At 43.8% G+C, this 22,687-nt stretch overlaps 1 protein-coding gene across 1 annotated transcript in view; it reads right to left on the minus strand.

The window, feature by feature from the left end:
• The window catches only part of LOC110974694 (uncharacterized), a 38,883-nt gene extending 17,846 nt beyond the window's left edge, over positions 1 to 21,037 (minus strand). Inside the window, exon 1 of the mRNA XM_022226483.2 lies at positions 20,006 to 21,037. Within this exon, the coding sequence (XP_022082175.1) occupies positions 20,006 to 20,533 (528 nt within the window). The 5' untranslated portion in view covers positions 20,534 to 21,037. The remainder of the gene's footprint in view (positions 1 to 20,005) is intronic.
• Positions 21,038 to 22,687: the final 1,650 nt, after the last annotated feature.

Genomic DNA, 22,687 nt, shown 5'->3' on the forward strand with positions numbered 1-22,687 from the left:
CATTACCCAGGAGTCCAAATTAGGTTCCATAATGGCAGTCCGGGACGGTTAATGCCGACCCATTAAATCCCGAAGCTGATCCAATGTCAAACACGACTTCCCCTCTCCGCCTGATGTCCCGGACGGATGCAAACAGTCCTCAAGACACTCTAATGCACTGCGGGTTCCGGGTTTTACCAATAAACACAGGGGATTCGCGCCAGTTTTTTCGGATCAGAGGTGACTTATGGCAATCTGTCATGTCAAGTCCGTGCACGGATCCAACATGCATAATGTGGCATTATTTCTGATACGAAATTAAATCAGATTTATGCATCATCCTTGACTTACCAATTTCGTGAGGGATTGTGGAAAATTATTTAAGAGCTTCGTTCAGTACTGAACGAATGATTTACAGAAGGTGTTAGAGTTATTGCAAGAAAGTCCGTTGTGTTTGCTTTCCCTGTAAAAACTTGCTTCAGCACCCCACAGGGAGACAACAAAATCGCCCAACAGACACAAAGGCTACTTCGAAATTAACACGCTGAAGTTATTAACCTTGGAATTTTGTCTTTAATGGGTGAAACACAACATTTCCGTGGTGTTGGTATAACACCAACGGGTAAATTTGAGTGATCTCCATTTTGTCAACCGCTGGTCCAGTTTCCTAGGTAAACTGTGCACAAAATGTATCGTGAGTACCAGGCATTGTCGAGGAGTGATTAACAAGTGGCAGTTGCTCGAACTTATCCCTCGAATGGGTGTCTTCTCCAAGTTTGACAGGGGCATCTCTATAAAAAACAGCCATCGTTTTTAAATGAATTCCAAATTATTTGGTACAAACAGTACTTGCTCCTGTGTCTTTAGCCTAAACTTGGGCTTGTATTTGTCGAATAAAGTGTTTTCAACGACAGGAAAGTAAACCAATAACTTGACTCAATGATGTTATTTCAAAGCTTTAGTCCGCACTCGAAGGATGATGAACTGCAGACAGGGTGACAGTCGGTAAACATCAATCAAGAGGCCTCAAGATGAGGACAGGCACTGACATATTATGCATACTAATTCAGGTGTCATTTTTACCAATACGTCGGCAGGACACCTGATATCACTCGAGGGACCTTTACGGCGAAAACAACCCGATGTGGTCCGATCAGGGAAGCGCTGGAATAACCTGCCACACGCGCGCCATACCTCGGTCTCATTCCCCGCCCTTCGGCGTGGTCATCCGATCCACTTTTCCTTCCAATAAAAAGAAACCCGCCTGAAAGGTGCGTGTTCCACCTGCCGGGCCCGTTTGGAGTTTTCCTATTATTCGACGGAAGGACGAGGCGGAGATTACCCAGCCTCCTCCCGGTGTTTTCATTGGTGTCGAGTTTCTCTACCTCTCTGATATTTTCCTTTTTTTCTCCCTCTCCAAGACGCAGATTGTCGTGGGTGAGCGGAACTGATGTGCACAATCCTGTGTTGTTTCTTCCTATCGGTGTGGCTGGCTGGACTATAGGGCCCAAATGGGTATACCTAGAATATATCCACCTACCATGGGTTACCCTGAACTGCATCATTACACACGGGCTGCTTGCAATCAAAGGATCCGTCCATGCTTTACAGTCTCTCTCAGCGCTAGCTGTGATAGCAACTCAGAGATCGGAGCTCATGAAACATTCATTTCGAAATGCGTGCAATCGATTTATTTCCAACGTTGAAAGCTTGCCAGAAAGAAGCCAAACTACGTCCAAAGTTAGGTCGAGCCTTTTGGGGGTTTATGAATAACGTATTTGGACTAAAATCGAGTTTAAAAAAAAATCGACGACAGTGAAGTTTTAAAATGAGATGTAAAAGAATACTCAGAAAACGACTTGAAATTCTTTTAAAAAATCTCAAATCGCAATCATGCGAGATCTAGATGGTAAGCATGAAAGAAAAACTCTAAGCAAGAGTTTGAGGAAACGGGAAAACTAATTTAAGTTGTAATGACGCCTTGGCGCCGCTCGCTTCCTGAATTGAATATGATACAGCGTATTTGCATTATTTTCCAGCTGAGTGAAAAGGCACTTGAGCTTCTGAAAACATGGCACTTACATTTCATGGAAACATCTGACTGATTGCTTCACCTCTAATTGCAAAATGTACGTCCGCTCATAACGGTATAAACCTGTATCATTGATCATTTCGTTCATTCCGAGCCAATTCTTGGATTTTCAGAATTAACAAAAGGCACAATTAGGCATTTTCGTGCTTCGAAGGAAAATGTTCAATCAACGATCCTTCTAGACGAGATAGCGCCGACCTTAACCTCCTAGGATGGGTGTTACTCATCTCATGCAAAGTCCTTTGGGGACTCGTGCGTTCGGGACAAGCCGACTTAATTGACCTAATAAACAGTGCAAATGAACTTGTACATGTTGGGAAGTAGCATGCTCTCGAGATGCCGATGTGAAATGCAGGTCAGTATTATCGAGCGATAAATGGATATCTTCAAAGCCGTACGAGTCGGTGGTGGTACACTGGAGATCTTTCCCAAGTTATCCCGATCGACGTGCATGCTGGCAGAGAGTGGCTGCTTGAAGCATCGCGGGAGGACGAGGGGGGGTGGTGCGAAATTCACCGGTGGAGCTGAGATTGTAGCATCCATAAACCACTCGAGAGGCAACCCCATCAGCGAGGTATCCTTGAGTCAAATGGACGATTGATTTGGAGCCGGGGACACCAGGGAGCCCTGCGTGGCTTTCGACAGGTGTTGCTACTTATCTCAGTCATCTCTCCTTCCATTATCTCCCTAAAAACGGCTCCTCAAAGATTTCGAGACAAAAAAAATCTAATTACTATCTCTCATTTTTCATGTTGTCTTTTAGGCAACCTTAAAGGCAATTGGCAAATGTTAAGTTTAACTTCTCATCTTTCTCAGAATCACTTGCCTTTCAAAATCAAATTACTGAAGGATCCTGACTGGCAAATACACATGTAACTATCTCTTGCCTGCACACTGTCATTGATATCTCAGAGCTGATCCGCTGAAATGTCTTAACGATCTTCTTCTTTGGCACATACTTCATCTGCAGCCAACGAAGCATTGAAAGTCGTTGCAATTTTCCCATTAGTGGCTTCATACCGTGCAGTGTGAGAGTGGGTGGACTCGAAGAGTGCAGTTTGGCATGAGTAGTATGGAAAGCAAGAAGCTTCACCAAAATAAAGCCGACGACTGTTTACAATGTCCATTAAATCTCTTAATAGGACATTTTCCCATCGCACCTTCTCTCAAATGGCATTGGCAAGACGTAGTGTCATGCCGTTTTTTATTAGCTAAAATTACATTGGGAGGCTCCAGTGACAACCAATAATATCTGTGAAGACAAAACACGCGCCAAATCGCGATCAGCTAATGAAAATGCGGTTGATGATCATATTTCAATATTGCATCAAATATCCAATTTCCGGCTTCAGCAGAAAGGACTAAATCCATACGGCTTAATACGAAAGAGCGGCGGTACCGGTAATGGTTTGTGACAGCTATGAATTGATTGATCCTTTCGAGAAATACAGCACACAATTATGTCATGGCAATGGAACATATACGGTGATTGAATCAACAGTAATCTTTTTAACGGCAGTGCAAGATGACTTCTGATTGGGAGTTTGTCGGCGGTTTGGTGCATTCTCGAGAATAATCACAGTCTCGATGGTTATCGCCGGACATGCAAACTCGGCAAAGTAAGGGGCGTTAACAGTTTCGCGATACGAATGAGACTGATCATGGTCACTATGGGCTGGAGGTCATTGGCTTCTCCCCATTGCCTTACAAGGTGCTGGCATAAGCAGATATCTTTCACCAAATATTAACGACGTATGCACAGGATGTTGCAAAGCACTGTGGGTTACTTGCTGCCTTATGTCATTTCACGTACATGCAGGGTGCATTCCACCAAATGGTTGTATTTCTGCGCGCGAGCTCATTAATCCCACGGGATTTTTTTACAATAACAAAGGCCATAATCAGGAGGCATCATAGAAATATTTCTATCAATCCCGAATTTAGGACTCCGATAGTTTCCAGGTCGGGGTATATCTTTCACTAAAAGCCCCAAAATTGCGGACCTATTTTGGATAGAGGCGTGCGGCTACATTCAGAAATGAGCGCTTAGTTTTACTGCTATTTTGGGGTATCTCCGTTCAAAGGCGAATAAAAAATATTTTCGTGGCTAACCCCCATGAAATTGAAATGAAAAAGGAACTTCTGACCATAATCTTTAATTTCCAGTAAAAAAAACGGAGGCCAACCTCTTCACGAGGGTCAACAGGCGGCGCTCTTTTGGTCCGATTTTGCACTGTTTTCTATGGACGCGTATTTGGTGTAGTGCAACCTGCAGTGCGTACATGTCATGCGCACTCGGAAGTGGTGACCTGTGCTACCGCACAAAGAAATTACCCGACGAGACCTCGAAGAAATTAAACCATTTAGTCTAACGAATTCGACAATGGTGACCGTACCAACGAAGCAGGTCAACAGATAATATCTTTGGGAAGACGAGGGCGCTTTAATGACGTCATTTTGAGAGTACCATTGGCGTGATATATTGAGAGATGTGCATGTGAACAGTTTACGCTTTGCCATCATTTAACATTCCCTTTAATTTACAATAATTCAACATCTGCGTTCATGTAGTAACTCTAAAATATTTCAAAGAACGTGATTTCTCTTTCGTACCCCATAATTTCGTGGTTACGACGCCCTCACTCAGTCTGCACTAATATAGACAATCGAATAAAACCTCATGAGCTTGAATGACCCTAACAGGGAAGAGAAATTGAAAATACTCATAAACACAACCACTTTGGGAAGCTTCATCTCAGATTTATTAGAGAGAATACACCTGTCATTATTAACAGGGCTTAAACTAAAAATTTTCACAGCTGTTTCCATCCACCGACTCTCGAAGGGACTCACGGTTAACGACCTTCGGGGGGGGGAGTGGTAAACTATAAGGACCAGCTCCGTAGATTGAAGATGGCTGAGTTCACACGGATAGAATACCAATCTTGCATATACATGTACATGAAATTGCGAAACAAACTCTTCCAGTTTTGTCAATTCAATCATGTTTCTGTTTTGCAAGTTCTGCAGGGGAAGCCTACACATTTTGGACATACACGTAAATTCATGTTTGTCAACCAGTCGAACAGTGTAATACTACTTGCATTATACACATGACCGGGCTAGGCTGTACATGAACTGCGCTGGTAAAAACAAAGAAACAATTACCGATTCAGTCCAAAGCAGGCTGAGTGTTTCGTAAATGGGCATAGCCTGTTGGCTTGGTCCACCAAGCACGTCAGCAAGACGCTATGCGCATGATTATTGAAGCCAATGTGTGCACAGGCGCTTAATTAATAGCGCCAATGATGACAAATTCAGTCCAACGACCGACCGAGCCATCCTCGTTTTTGTTAGTACGACTCCCACTGTGATTGTTCTATTAATTAATATAGATTTGCAGAGATGCCGTAAAACTGGGCTGTGTGGAATTTCAAGTAAGCGATTTTGGGTGTCACGAGTAAGCGATCTTGTCAATTAAATATCGATAGGAATCTCTGTAAGGTTGCATCTGTTGGTCACCTGTGAGTTTTCGTTAACCATTTCCACATTTTCTCTCACATATTCTACCGCTTAATGAAGGATTCATGTCAAGCTTCCACTGTATTAAGGAATACGGAATTTGTATCATGAGCATCCTCCATTCACTATAAAATTTTACAAATATTACCAGAAGAAAATTCCGTTGGGTATTTGATGTATTATGACATACGTCTGCAGTTTGAATGTATTTACCAAAAGGGCATTCGTTTCCTTCCAGAATAAGCACATTAATCAACTTGAAACGACAAAATTGCCTCTCGACAGAATGAACTTTGAGCGAAAGGTGGAGTGCACCTCTGGCGAACGAAAAAAAGAAGCTGAGCCTCGTCGACGGAAATCAAGAAATGAAATCTCTGCTTCTGTACTCGTGCTCAATCTCTGGCTTCCTCGCTTTGCCTCCTAAGACCCTCAACGTTCCACAGCAGGCACAGGGTCGCCGAGACTGACCCAACTACTGGCTTGGCTGGCCACAGGGAGGTAAAGCGAAGATAGAAAATGCTCGACAGCGAACAAGGTAAAGATGATGATTATCAGATGTCAATCGAGAGGGTCCAAGTGAGGAAGAGATGAAGGGGGGGGGGAGAAAGTGACGGGGATACGGAGAAAACAAGACGCAAGCAGGACGGGTACTCGGTTGAGGCTACATAAATTCCGGGAAAGTGCGACAAAGGATGGCGATAATACACAAAACCCAACATCCAAAAAGTCGGCTTTTCACGAAGTGGGTGTCTTTTTTTCGTTTCACTACGAGATTCAAATCAGCGTAGTGGAAGTCATCGATGTTTTCGACAGTCCCTAATCAGTAGACCGGGCAAGTGAAGTGCTCTCTTCTGCTTCAACTCCAAATTATCCAAAGTTTCGTGTCTAATAAGAAGTGTATGTGTGTGAGTATCGGAGACGAGGCTACATATACGCAGCAGACCGAGTAAAGTGTAGGATACTTCTGGCAATCAGTCACTCAGGCGTTAACACAAGTCACCAGTTACAGCTCAGACGGTTGCCTGAAACACGTGACGCTTCATGTTGCTACACATAGTCTTTGCATTGAGCGTTAAGTGACCCGCAAACATTGTGGGTGCAATAAATCTCCCTTGTAAGAGCCGTCCTTAAATTTTGGCCTTTTAAAAGGATTTGTTTGTTTCATTTTGGGGGGCTCTATTTCGACGCCCGTCGGGGCTGACTGAGAGTAGCAGTGTGCGCGCAATACGGGCGATTCATAACAACCCAATGCATGTTTGAAAAGAGTCGACAGATTTCGCGCATTGTGATTGGTCAACGCGTTGCAAACTCTTGGAGGCACACTACTGTGAAACGCGCGATAAGTTTACTGTGAAAGTAAAAGTTTGACGTGTTGTGTTTATGCATAAATGCACTATTTGGATAAACGGAACAATATTTGACGCACCTGTTGGCTATCATTTTCCTTAGAGGGTATGAGTTACCTACTCGACAGTTTCAACGTTGTGATATACACTGGTACTACTATGCAACTACCAAAAAGCCACCTCTCGTGAGATTACCTAAGCAGAACTATTGAAGCCTCTACGGCGCAAACAACACAGCGAAAGTAATTAAATTTCAACTGTGACATGTTTCCAATCTAAGTATAAATTCTTCAGGTGTCGATGACAGATAAATGTACACAGCGCACATAAATTAATCATTGAGCATGTTTTAGGTAATATAGAGGAAAGAAAACTCAGCATTTTACTATATACACAAGCAACCCTGCAGAATAAATAAAACATTTCAATTGAGTCGATCACGCATGCAATTTGTTGGCGCCAAATTCACTGATGTCCCTTAATGCATGCAGTAATTGGTTGAGGCAACAGTCAGACGGTTCACGAGCCTTGCGGATTCCGAATGTCTCCAACGGTTTGCGTCACCTTCTCACCATCACCATGGTGATTTTCCGCCTAATGCATCCCTTTCTCTGGACGCACTCGACTAGCACTGAGTGACAAGGACCAGCAATCGTCACCTGCGAGACCCCCCCCTCCTAAAAAGGTGGATTTGGGGAAAATGTTATCAAAAAGCTTAGCTGGGGAAGAAAAACTCTTGCATTTCAGCAGGTGCACGTATATGATTTTAGAAATCAACGCAGCACAAAAGGCATTGGCATGGAATTAAAACTGCAGGGCCAGGCCGTTTGTTGATCCCAGGATATCAGCTGTTTGTTGATCCCAGGATATCAGCTTCGGTAAAGGAATAATGAAACAGAAGACGTACGTCGTGTAAATATTGCGATTCGCCGCGGAGCCCAGGTTTCCTTGGCTGATGTATTGTTTGCAGAGAAATGAACCGTGCATTGTGGTATTTTCACTGGTGTGAAAGCATCGAAGCAAGCAGCGAAAGTGACATACTGAATAGGCTAACGGCTTTCCTTGAAGCAAATCCAGGAAAAGAACTTTCATAGCATTAGTCCATGAAGGCTTACAACCTTATCAATCATATATTCCTGATTTCAGAATTTCTGATTCCTGAAATATCGCAAAACGTAGTTATTGACCCCGTTTTATACGACTTGCATATATAAGGTCCTCAGATTCATTTGTGTTTGGTTACCATGGGGATGAAGAATTCCCCCTACCCCATAGAGCTTGAAATATATGTAGAACTCTCTGCAGAACGAATGGCTACCGAGGACTCCCAAGTAGAGGCAGTACCAGGCGGTACATTTCCCACCACAATTTCCGATCGCCGCCCGCGGTGTACCGCATTTTCACGTCAATTTTCCGGCAATATTCACCTTTGTATTGCCCGTCTTTTACAAACGAAGATCCTGTTTTTATTATTGATCGCGTACACGTGACTGACAATCGAAATATCTGCCACCAATGAAAACAAATCAAACCGAAGCCATACCTCGATTTAAAAGGATGTTCCTTGCCAGGCATTTCGACTCATAGTCGGCGATGACTCGCGCACGAAATGCCACGCGTCAAATCCAAATGCCACGGCGACACGCGCAGCCTTCTAGAGTTACGTGAGACTCGGAGAAACAGGCATGCACGTGACCAGGAAGAAAATAACCGTGGAAAACAGCCTCGAGGTGGTTTTTGCCTGTACAGTCTGCATCTGCACTAAAAGGTGGATGTCTCGAAGAAAAGGCCTGACATCACTGATGTGCACAATAAATCTGGCCCATGCGGCTACATTTGACCACACCGCGCTGGGTGTTAGCGAGATTGTAGCTAGACTTGATGACAAGTCGTCAGAAAGTCGTTTTTGTCTGTGAACTTCAGTCCAACTCCATTGGTGCCGCTCTAGTTTAATTAATATGAGTTCCGACTCATGGCCCCGATATGGTCGATCATTCGCCGGTTGGGAACGAGGCAACCTACGTCCCCGCGCAAAGATAGAAATACATTTATAGCTTGTAGATCATAGCAAATAATGGGCGTATAATTTTTACCAAACAAGACCGACTTAACACCAAGTCTAGACTGTAGCGAGGTGTTGAACCACTCCAGGACATGTGTTGTAAAAATGAACGAGATGAAAATTGGTACTGACAGGGAAAATGTTTTGCACTATCACATTACATGATAACCACGGGCACAGTCGACCATTCTGCATGGCAGTCAGTGAATCTTACATATTATCATCGTCGGGAGTAGCGTCAACCTGTCCCACCGATCGCGTCAAGGTATTAAAATTACATCTCTCTTGTCTAGCATGATTATGTCGAAATAAAATATTCAGGCCCTCACTGACAAAATGATCCTCGTAGTCTTAAAGTCTACACAGACGAAGGCTTCCATCTGAAGAAAATGGATTTTCAGGATAGAAGTGATGTCCCTCTGAAGAACATCATGAGTCATGGGAAGTGTAGTCAAACAAATCTGGAGACAGAGAGAGTCCAATTACTGGCCTTATTCCGTAGAGATTTACCGGTCGCAATGCTGCGAAATCCCTGTCAAAACAACGCCATGTATCATCGAACCGGGTTGGTCAACCTCGGCGCTTGGGACCCGGGCGGACCGGACGGCAGCGAACTAAATCTGGTAGTGAAGCTGTCGATTTTCTCGGGCTCGGGTGGCGAGTTTCAATGTTATCCCAGGGAAAGTCCAATATTGACCGCCGAGATGAAGTGCTCCCGGCCGTCTGTCTCGTGCAAATAACGGGGAGAGCGGCAGGTGAGCGCCTCTACCTGCATGGCTGCCCATACAGGATGAGATCTTTCACTTAGCTGTTTACAGAGCTGGGGGGAGGAAATCCTCAGAAAGAGGGGTGGAGGTGTTATAGTAAGTGCCAGTATGGGATAGCCAGCTGGTGTGGTGGACTGCAGCAATCCCATATTCCATAACCAAACATACATAAATAAAATAGTCATGAAAGTTTACACAAATGCGGAAATTAACCACCGGCAGTTAATTATTCACATTGAAGTTGTGAACTATAATGCTAACAGTCATTGTTCAATTCTTGTAACTGGTTTCATACATACTGACCCAAACTTTACTTTATTCAAAGCACGATCGGTCATTTCATTTCATTTGTACAATAATACCTGTTCTTTCTAAACTAAAAACCCTAAATAATTGTTTCCGCTTACTGGTCCACATTGTGTTTTCAAAGTCCATTATTCGTCTGGCCTCGAGCTCTCCACGCATACCCCTCACTTCACTTCAAAATGTTGTTACAACCACAGAATCGAAATTACCCCCTCTCTACTTCTAACCACGCCATCCGAAATGAACAAACAAGTACATGTTAAAGCTATTATGGACAAGCCCAAGGATATGTCGTTGGCTGTATTAATCTTGCTTCATTTCCCTGGTCGATGTTTTACTCTATTTTCGTCTCATGTGACATCTGACCTTTCAGATTGCTCGTAAACAATTCCACTTCCCATAATGAGGAGGAGGCCGATAGGACGAGCTTCCTGGACAGAGCGATCCCGTCGTCTCTGCTGATTGCCAGGGACGTCAATGATCCGTACGTGATGTCGCACACTTTACACAGATCTGCTTGGTAACTGATTGTTGAGCGCCTTAGGTGCATGGGCACGACGCTCATAGAGTAAGCTACCGAGCAGCCTGAGTGGCAGACCACATTCTGGTCACTGACTCTAAGGCCAAGCCGGCAAACAACGAGTTTTTAACAGCGATACAAGACTTTACGGAGGTACACAGTGTTCAGCGTCCTACTTTGGGAAAGTACATTGTTTCCCGATCAGACTTAGCCGCTAACAACACAAGTTCTTCCTACTGAGTCGACTAGAATTTTAAAATCATGATGAGCTGCGTCCGAAAAAAATAATTACAGAGCTACGGCTCACGCGGGCTGAAAGTACTGGCGTGCGCAGACATATAGAAGTCGAAAGCTAGCGGCTCGTTGTTCATTTCCATAGACGCATGCGTTCCCGCTAGTCGTAGCCAATCATTGTGCCACAGTACAGTACCCCAACTTCAATTATCAAACTCAGCTGCTTCAAAGTCGGCACCATTTGTTTTGAAGCATGGATCTGACCAATTAGAACAAGGTATACCTAAAAACCGCCAAATGAAGTTAAACATTGTAAATAATATGCGGAAATTAATTACTAATTATCATTCTTACCCGCAGTCTGTCACGTTCAACAACAGCTGTGGGATTCGTACCATGCCCTGGGATTGGCTTTATGTCAGAACAGTCACGTTGCGTGATTTGAGCATGGACGGGAATAACAACATTCTGAAAATGGCAAGACCTGTGATTCACAATGCTGCAGATCAGAAGCGAGGACGAAAGGCTTCGCGTTGCCGCGCTAGCCGGAAAATTGACGGGTTCATTCGAACCGGCCCGCGGCGAAACAAATCAGCCGATTATTAGCAGTACCGCGAAGTAACTGACATTGCCGCTCGGTGAACGTACGTTATGATATTATAAAATGTCCTTAATTACAGCTGAACTCTGTCACGATGACGTCCTCTGGTGTTTATACCTTTTGTGGGTTTCATTACCTCCATTTCAAGACGTAGATGGAACTGACGCTATTGGGCCGTTGGTGGGTTGTTGTAAATAGCATGCTGTCAGGTGCGCAAGGAAATGCGTCTGAAGACTGACATCATTCTAGCAGGTTACGAACCACTTAAAAAAAGAAGCCAGAACGATTTCCCCACATGTCAGAAAAGACAGCACATCTGTGATCACATTGTCATTTCCCGCCAATCGTGTGTCCAATTGACGTTCACTGCAAGTACGTCGTCAGTTACTGACGTCATTATTTCTCCAAGCTGTCAGAGATTTCCTGGGTAACAGGTTTTATATTCTACCTTGGCCTATAGAGATCTTTTAAATGTTCCATTTTATACGCGGTTGTTTAACTAACTCGTTCTAAACTTTCTGCAAACAAGACACGGGTGAACGCATATTTGATAGGCCATGCAATGTACCACTCGATATCGTTTGACAAGTACCGCTTCTACAAATATGAAACATCTCTCTGGGACCCTCTCGAGACAAGATCCCTTCATCAGAGACGTCGCAAGATCGACCATTCAGTCAGCAGTATAGCCGTCCAAATCTCGCGTTTTTCCCGAGCGCTGCTCTACCCGTGAGGCATGTTTAGTCCCCCTGGAAAGAATTAGCCACGATGTCCCATGTTAAATTGTTTAAAAGCTTCGACCCAATTTGGTTCCATGTTTCCAGGGATGTGACACTTGGCGACATATACCTTCACTGCCATTTTGCTAACAATCGGAGAGGCATAACCGAATGACGGATCGCGACAATTTAAGTTCAGCAAGACGAAATATTGGAGCCAAAGGCCTCTCCAGCGTAAAGCTGCAATCTTTCCCAAGGTCTGTTTTCACACGGTCTATAGCTGATGAAGTCATTTATAGAATCGAACAGAAAATATGCCATGGTTACTGTAAATGCTTGAATTCGATACTACGCTAAATGTAATCTATACACTTCATGGACTTCTCATGAAATGTTCCAGGACGATCTTTTGTTCCAAGTTTCACTAAAGTTTATTTCCCATATAGCCTGGTCATGTAAATAAGTAAGTTTCTCAAACCTAACTTGTCTATTGATCTCAACGTTTCGCTACTCATCTTTGTACAAAACACCAAGGTTTCTATTTGATTGTTAGTTTGCGTTTTGTTTTTAGTTTTACTTTTTTTTATTACCGAAAATGGGTCACTTGGGAGACATTCCCATAGGAACGTCCACAAACTTTACTGTCCCATAATTAAATATTCCCTAATCTGATGTGAACCAAACTTTGTATCTTTTCAATTTAGACCCTAATCTATCATCTCTCAAAATTTGGACAATAAAATTTGGCCTCCTCCTTTTGGTAGTTGGAGCATTAGGGAGACATTGAAATGTCCCCCTAATGACCGATGTCTCCCTAATGTTGAAAAATTTACCACAAAATGTCTCCCAAGTGACATATTTGGAAATATTCGAGTAACAACTTGGATCATAATAATCTTGGTTGCATATATTCATTTTCATCATCACTATAATCATAACATCGTGCAGCGACCCAACCAGGCAAGCTGAGTTGATCGCGATGACCATCACCACCCAACCCAAATCCAAACTCCCTCGGAAATAATTCACAGCGCTCCAGACAAACACATATATGCGGTTTCCAATCGACGCGTCCCCTCGTACTAAGGAGGCGGGGGTGACCCGACCAATTTCAAGCTCATCTGTCACGACCTAGAAGGGGAACTCGTGACAACGCAGCTTTTACGTTGGGTTGAGAAATTCGCGGCATCTACGTTTCTGAATAATCAACAGTTAGGAACGAAGTACCGCAGTTTTAAGCATCACTTTCTTCAAGTGATCTTTTCCTATATTGCAAGGTTTCTATCGAGGTAAAGGGCCTTTTCCTTCCCTCTGCTCTCCTGGGGAATTTTTTATCTTGCCTTGACGTGACCTCGGCATTCTCACGAGAATCGCGATAGCTGAAATCAACGGATCCGGAGTGTAATTGAATTTTGGCGCTATTTTTGGTGCGCCTCAACACTCCATGGTCGTGCACTAGGTCTATTAAACCTTTCGGAGACAAAAGAATACTCATAAAGGGATTTTTCTCTTGAAATTCCAAAGTTTGTTTATTCTATACAAGAAAATCACCCGTGGATGACAACGGAACTAGGCAACAGAAAAAGTCATGTAAAACACGATCGTTTCAATTTCAGGGCTTAATCGATGTGTTTATATTCTTTGCATGCATGGTTTATCGTGATTCCATTAATATCCAAACTGATCAACAGACGAGGCCATGAATCTCAACCTCAGTAGGCTACACACACATGGCTTGGATCCACAATTCAGTTCATTAACTCAATAAAAATATATTAATTGGTGAAGTTTCCTCGATTTTGACGACCACTTTTATCCAAGGATTTATGGGTACCAATGATGAGCGAAATCCGTATCACCAGAGGGCGTAGTGCATGCACTTAGCGGATGCTCACTGATACACAAACCAAACCCTTTCCCTTATCCATTTTACATTGTGTCATTCGCTGATATTTAACTCGCCTGCCCTTTAAACCGATAGACCCGTCCCAATTACAAAAAAAGCTATAAAAGGCGAAAAAAACACTGTAAGACCGATTACCTAAGGCGTTTCCAAATTTAATGTAACCGCCACGGATTCTAAGCCTGTGATATTTTTAACCATTTTATTAACCAGTTCTAAAAATATCTGTACATAAATATCCGTCTATAAATATCCACCTAACACGCCAGGCATGGTTATTATTTGTCGAGATGCCTGTAAAAAGGCTTTGTGTGCATGTGTGAGAAACAGCAATGTAGTCAGAACAGCGATGACGAAGTCAGAACAGCCATGATGTAGTCAGAACAGCTGTGTAGTCAGAAAAGGCAAATTGACGTCCCCCCCATCAAACTGACACCTTGTGACGCATCTCCGGCGAAGAAAAGTCTCGGCACAATGATATACATATATATATATGTGGCTTTCACGTAGTTATCTCATATTCAGCTCCGGAGGATAGCATCGCTTTTTCCTCTTCTATAATTGCCATGGAAATGGCAGAAAATGCGTGAATTTTTGTGATAATTCAACCAAACCCAAACAGCAGTTTGATTTCCCAAGTGGAAACGAGCAAAGGCTGACAAATGAAGAGATTCGCCGGGGAGAGAGCTCCGCCGAGGACGGCCCAATGAATCCTTGTTTCCCAGCAATTGTCTGCTTCTCGAGCAGAAGTCGACGTGAAGAATTTGCCTGTTCTCAGAAAGCAGGATCCCTTCTATTTCCGTCTTGGTATTAAAAATGTGCACATTAGAGCACACTGCGTGTTCAGTGCAGTGCCGTGTCTTACCATTGTTACATTCTTCGTGTAAATACACGTTTTCAGGAGCGCTCGACATTATGCGAGTCGAGGTGTGCGTGCAACACAGCACGGCATGATTTCTACATCACCTGATCAAGGTAGTTCCCTCGTTCGGGCCGTTTCTAGTGTATCCAAACTCTAAAATGTCAATAAAGTATTTACAGTCCATTCTAGAGAGGTGTTCACCATTATTTAAACTGTGAAATATACAGCATGTGAAGAAGTAAGTAAATGATGAAGGAAAATTCCACAAAGTTGGGCAGTCAGGGGAAAATATGAAGGTGTTTCGCAGTGACTGCCTCAGGCATACGGTGCAGGCCGAAGTGGAAATATACATTATGACAAATGGACACGAGATAGCATTTCTTTTTCTGGACTTAGTCGACAGAATTGTCCCTCGACTTCTCTTTGGTTCAAAAACCTCGCCATTGAAGTCAAAAGGGGGGGGTTGAGTTAATAGCATTCATTTATGATGACTGGAGTGCCCTCTTTAGGGCCTATAGGAACTGTATTGAAAAAAGAAAGAAAAAAACACCACATTCTGTGAATAGAAAAGGCGCATTTAGGCTTAGGCTTAAAATTGATGTCATTTCGAATCATCCTAAATTACACTGCCAAACTGCTCATTTACATCTAGACGAGCTGTTTCCCTGTAATTTCTTTTCAGGATTGGACCACTGAGAGATAAGACACAAGAAGTGCACTCAGTCCCTAGCTGGACCAAGAGAGGGTGCATTTTGCCTGGCAACGTAAGCTCCTTTAGTGGGAATTGCATTTCGCTGGTTCACAAACAACTATGAAATGCGCGGTCGTGTCGCTACACTGCATAGACTGTGGTGTTAAAATCAACCCTTTTTGGGGTCATTAGATGACCACACCTTTGGGTGCTACTTTAACACTGCTGGTGTTACTTTGCAAACCCATAAGTTTTACAGTGCACTGGAGGGTGTTAAAAGTAACACCAAATAACACCGACATTTTTAACACCAGTGACAGTGTTTGTGTAGTCCTCTGATAACACCGGGGGGTTAAATTTAACACCCCAGTTTTGGGTTGAACACTTCCCACCAATTTGGCTCTTTTTCAACCGACGAAGGGGTACTTCTGCTCAAGGTGGACTCAGAAAGCAGAATTAGATTTAGATCTAGAATTACCGCGGCGGCATTGCGCTCGTGAAGTTGGCAAGAGGTACGCGAGTGTTACCTGCCTCTTCGAACGATAACGTGTCGTGATTTGCCGAGTGCAAGCGCGCGTACGCGAGTGGGGTGACACAGCGGATAGGATGTCTTCATGAATGATTTGCCTATACAATACCGGCTCGCATAGAACGCACTTCCTCGCTATAACAAAGATCATTTTTATAAGCCCGATCGTACCTCTAAGACATATTCAGCGAGAGAGATTTTTGAAGGACTCATCCTAAAGAAATCCCAGGTTTTTGTGCGACGGATCTAAATATATACCGCAGTGGAAGCCTTATCGTTGGCATTCAGTGGCAATAAATCGATTTCCCCAAAGCCGACTCATCCATTCCAAGGGATTCGTAACCCTCAGGTATGAAATTTCATCTTCTGCAATATGCCATCTTTATCAATTACTACTGATATCGGACCACCTGCTGAAGGCGCCAGTTTCTTTGTGACTTCGAGTCTGTACAAACCTCGAGCTCGCTGGAAATTTATCTAACAAACAATTACGGCTCCTGGGCTGAGCCATATCGTGCTAAAGTCTCTTTATAGTGTATATTTTAGATGAAGCTATAAAGGTTTCCTATTTTCCGTCGAAAATTTGTAGTGGTTAATTGAAGTATCAATATTTAATTTTTACCTGTCGTGTATCGACGGGTACAGTTCTCATGTTTCCCCGTGACCGTTCCCAGGGTAAACTAAATGTAAAAGGACTCAATGTCAATATGGAGTAAAATGAATGTAAATTTGGTAGCAAATTAACAAGCCAGAATGGGGATTTCGATGTCGCCACGTTCAAATACTGTCCATCCCCAAACCTTTTGAACTGGAAGATTTTTACCCCAAGCAACCCCTCATGAAAATCTTCTGGCAACTATTTAATAATTAATGCACGGGAGAGATTGATTTTCCCGCAATAACTGAGTGGCTGCCCTTCTATTCCTTTCAGGATACGCAACACAAAAGTGGAGTCAAGGTCAAGTTCTAATAGGCTCAGACCTTGTGGCATCCTAATTGGAGATTATATAGAAACAATTATGCTAACTGTATATTCATAGCTCACCAACAACGGTTGAATAAATTACTGTTATTTGAAAATAAAATAAATATCATCACAGGGATAAACAACACCGCTGTTTACGTTTGTTGTGCCACGTGTGAAAAGGTGCAGCGACACATATAACACCAGCTGTTTCTTCAACAGTTCACAGCCACACTATTCCACGAAAACAGTCTAATCTTGCTGCTCGCCCTTTCCATTCGTCAACTCCTGTACTTTTCAACTATCCAGTGTAATTCACGTATCTTTCGCAAGGGGCACCACTGATTCACAAGTGCACGCACGGTTTACTTAAGTCCAATTACCAAGAGCCATCTAGCGGCGTACGGTATAAGCCTCATGCAGCCGAGGCTAATTCGGTGATGTACGGCAACAGACCGGATGCCATGGCAACGGATAGTCGGGGGAAAATCATTTTGAACTGAGCGTCTTAATACTGTCGCCTGCGTGAGCCTGGAAAATAGACGGGAAAACAGACAACAGCAGGAGAATAGCATGATGGGTCATAATGTGTACGATTGTCCATGTATAAATCATTTTGTGGAAAGACCAACCCATATCATGCTGCAATATTGGCGTAGGCCTATCGTTGAAATGCACTCAAAACGCAATATCAAGCAAATTATTCGAGTCATACCGTATTCATGTAAGTTTCATGAACGATGGTGCTTTTGTGGTGCTCTCTGGGACAAGCATACCACATTCATAACATGTAAAACCATTCTTGCCATGAAATATTTTTTTTTTCTAATCTGCACCTTCAGGGGTAATAAATTGATTTGTGGTCAGTTCCACTGCCAACGGGAGTCGCGGTAAAGAAAGTAGTCTCTTTTCCAGTTAGCTGCGCTGATGATACGCAGGCAAACCCACGCTCGTCTGGTACAAGAATGGTCTCGCGCGTCTGACTGATTTTCTGAAATAAATGAATCCCAGCGCAAAGGTCTTGAAAAGAAGTTAGTGTATCCCACGTGGGAGGCTCCAAGCCAATAAAAACCGGCTTAGCCATAGTAGCACATTACGTCACAGGCGGTTGGAGATAAAATGAAATTTTCAGAAGACAATGAATTTCTTTTCGATGGAAGAGAAGTATTCGTCAATTTAATAAATTGATCTTGCTTCCACGGGGGAAAAGCCTGGTCGCCGAATCTATATTGACTGCGCTGCTTTTGTTACATAGCTCACTGCCAGAAAGTCCACCAATTTTTGCTCTGTGTAATTTGTTATTTTGTTATCTCACTGAGTGAACTCGGAACGGGAAAATCAAGAGATGGCTAAGGGCGATAATGGTTTCTGGGCCATCGGGATCAGATAAACCCTGCCAAACAGACAGGTGGCACTCAAGTCCCGGAAACAAAATGCGATCTCTACGGCCTGCAAGGGCTTGTACAGCACGGAGATACACCATCAAAGGAAGCAGTTCCAATCGAGGTCAAAGTTCCAGAACAAGAGACATGAGAGGTGCTTGCTCTGTGGAGGCGGTGTTTAAAATATTTGACAAAAATTTGGTTGGTATGAACAATGGTAATGATTGCTTGAGATTCATAGTTCAGACTCCGACATAAATCCTCATGGAAACAGCTAAAAATCGGTCGCACTCGGTTCAGACAATTTGCAGGCTTCCAAACGATTTTCGACTTTACTGTCTACATTGTCTGGTTCGGAATGATATATGTGCGCAAATTTCGGTCAGTTTTAATGATCCTTTCATAATGTACCCTTTCATAATGTACAACTATCAGCGAGTACATGTACATTTTAGCTATCTTAATGTCGATTGAGTTTTGTGCTGTCGTTGGTCAATCGACTGCACTATAGTCAGAGTGCTTTGAGGTTATACTGTGTAGGAGGACAGGGTGTTTAATTTCCTTTTGAAGAGAACTATGACGAACAGAACTGAATCTTTGCAAGTACATAATATACCAAAGTACACATTACAGTTGAAAACTCAACGACATCGTCCATGCGTATCTTTTATTTCCAGAGTGGTTGGCGAGAGTTTCGATATATCAAGCGATATCATATAACAGTATACCGCGTATGGTTGCTAGCAGGTGAATAAAAGATGTCAGCTCGGATATTTCATGCATAGCGTGCGAGAGGTCTCGTGAAGTAATGCAGAAGGTTCTTCGGTTTGGCATTGTACGTTGGTAACCTTAGCAGCGTTGTACTTTTGCCTGTGGTGATAGAGTCCAAATTTTCTTTAATAATTAGACACAGTCCCGGGTATATCACGCAACCACTTGCATTAACCATTCTTACACTTAAAATGGAGGTAATGACTACGGCTGTCCAAATATTGATGATTTACACATTGTCGTGCATTTCCGTAGATCAATCGCACGTTGGTGTCGTCATGTTCTGAGAAAAGAAAAGTACACACGGACATCACAGTAACGCCGACGGCTAATGAAATACGCTACTGAGACCGATGGAAGCTGCACGTTATACGTCCAGCAAGACAAGCTGTCACCTGTTACTCTCAACAATTGTTAGTTTGGTCACATTGCACCGATTAGGACTAGTCAACACACGGGGTCTAGTCTGGCTCACAGTCAGTAAAACCGTCCGCTCACAATGACACAACATTACCGTGGCAGTGGCGTTCATTTTGCAGCGGTAACTTGGGGGGGGGCTCATTTCCTGCATTGGTCATATTAGGCTCTGAAGTCTGAACTATCTCGTTCCCATCAAGTCGAAGGTACAACATGGGCAGACTATCACTAGATTTTTCCTTCTATAATTTGGGGGGGGGCACACAGGGGATTACGTCACTCTGTCGGGAGGCTTTCGGAAAGGGGTAATATTTTATAATTCAAAATAAGATTCCTACCTTGGTTCCTAATTTGATGGTTACGTTGGCATCAGATCTCTGTAGAGAACTCATCATATACTCTTGAAATATTCCAATCCTCGTGTAGAAACGCTCTTTATGCCAGCAGCCCTCCATGTTATCGAAATCCACCCGGTACTTCCGCAGGAAGGCCACAGAGCGGGGGTCTAGGGCGATCTGTTGGGGACGCGAGATGAGCTGTGCTCGGTTCAACTCCTCGTAGACCACGATCCGGCCCACCCTCTTGCTGTTAGCGGCGATAAGGGCCGCGGAGAGGCCGATCGGACCCGAGCCGATCACCACCACGTTCAGTCGCACACGCCACTGGCGGAAGCAATCAAAGGAATTCTTGCAAACCACGAAACAGATGACCACCAGGGCTGTGATGACAGCAGCGTTGGCCGCTTCGGCCAACCCGCCTGAGTCTCCCTGCCCTGTCATGCTGGCACTGGTGGCGTCGGTCGGGGACAGGAAATAATGCGACAGATCAGCTGTAGCGGTGATGTCACTGTCGTTGTGTTGGAACATGGTAAGAAGCGAAAGTCAGAAATCATTCACCTCAAATCGACAACAGCAGGCTGCACCGCGGAGTTATCTATGCAACCTTGTCGCGCCCCTCATGCCTAGGTAAACGTCTGCGTACCCGCCTCTACCGCGTCGCTACTCGACCTCCATGACAAATGATGAACAGTTTACACCTTTCCTCCCTTGTAGACCTCAGCTGGACACGTGAGCATCAGGTCGTGTCATGACATAAGCTGCACTAGGATTGGTTCGTAATTAGGCCCCAGGTGGAATAAGCCGCATCATCTCTGCTTGGCCTTCAGCATCTTCTACTCTCCTGACGTCCGTGCAGGCGCACGATGCTTTGCACTGTGCCACAGTCCAGACGCTCGTCGGCCACAGCTGACAAGAAATGTGCGAACGCAGAGAGATCGGCGGCACTCCGTCTGCTCCCCTGCGCTACTGAAACATATGTGGTCGCTGTGCACATTAAGTACACGACAACGTGCACACACGTACACAGGCATCACGGTCCTGACTGCAGCTATGGGTGAACACATGTTGTCAGTGCTTCCTCCAACATCCTGGAACGCACGTGATGCAGGTGACGTCATTTTGAAGTCCCTACATCACTCCATTCAGTAGTCGGTACTTCGACTGGCATATCATACCTTCGAGATACTGATCCCCGAACGTGAAGAGGAAAACGAACATCTTACATTTTCAGGTCTGTGAATATACTGCCTGTCAGAAAAACAACAGAAAATCAACACCAGCACACCGTACGGTCCTGCTATTTCTTTTACTTTTATTTATTTTAAATGTGTAAGTTTCAGGCAACTGCAGGGATTCTGAACTTTCTCAGAGAAAATGAAAGGAAAACATGCAAACCAACTTGAATTATTTTTGAACCAGCAAAATTTAGTTTCGACCAAAGGAGCCTCCCTTGCTAAGAAAATTGCACCCTCTCTAGGTCCAGCTGGAGGCTTATAAGAACTTGTGGCTGATAAATAATCCGGTTTATTTCAATTAAAAAGGAAACCTTAACTTGAAACCTGACTCAAAGATTTTAATACACGTGCAGTTGTATCAATCGTGCCAGTTAGCATTAATGTACAGACAAAATTCTTCAGGGCAGATTTAATGTTTAATTTTTTACCACCATTACTGGATGACTGTCGTCAACTAGGATGGATCTAGTTACACTAACACAACAGTCCAGACCTGTCTTTTTGGCTGTCTCCAACGGGCAGCAATTGCTCGTGTCCGGCGTTAATGTCATGCCTCTTCCTGGGGCCAACCTTATTGTATAGAATCATAACTCTCTCCCTGAGCCCATCTCATTGTCATCTTGTTATTGATGCGGTCGTGTGTTGATGGCAGGAGCTCGTTTCACCGATGCACGTACTCCGTGCTGTGCTGTAGAGCACAGGAGCTGACCAATTTTGGAAGAATGTGGTTTTTTTTAATCGCAGAGGTAAACGGTCGAGAGGAATAGAGGAGAGGTTTTGCAGCAACAAAATGACATGTAACTTCCTCACACGAAATACAAACATCTACACGCGCATAATCCACTTGGTTTGCGACGGGGTTAATAGACAAGTTCAGATCAGCTGATGTAAAAAGAATCATGGAATCCGTTGACCTTAACAACTAGAGCTTGTTCAGGGAGGGACCTGATGCTTAAACTTAAGCTTAATTAGCACTGGTTGAGCAGGGTTTTTTGTTTTTCTTCGGTAGATCAGAGTAACGTTGAGAGGGTACGTCAGATTTTCGTAAGTTTTGAGAGCAGGTATAGCTGATAGGAATGCCATGCACGTGATAGCCTTTCATCAAGGTCTTCGTGGGCTCTGTGTGTGTGTAGCCGCAAAGTGACTAGACATAACAGGAGACCAGGGCCGTTCGTCTCAGGCTTCAACTATTTTTACCAGCTGACTTTGAAGCTGTAAGCGCAGTAATCAGTCTAATAGTGCCACAGAACATCAAATAAGATACAAGAAAGCCAAAAATTACAGTAATTCAATGTAATTTAAACGCTTCAGGCCCACAATCGGGGATTGGTTTTGGGAACGAAGCCTGAGACGGAGACGAAGTTGAGAACGGCCCTTATGAGTGGTTGAGCCGCTCGTGCATGTGGTCTCCGGTCCAGTCGATTTGCAGTTACACACACAGTCACCG

This window comes from Acanthaster planci, linkage group LG06 (assembly GCF_054643075.1).
Source record: "Acanthaster planci isolate LZ-2023a linkage group LG06, COTS_SCS, whole genome shotgun sequence".
Lineage (NCBI taxonomy): Eukaryota > Metazoa > Echinodermata > Asteroidea > Valvatida > Acanthasteridae > Acanthaster > Acanthaster planci.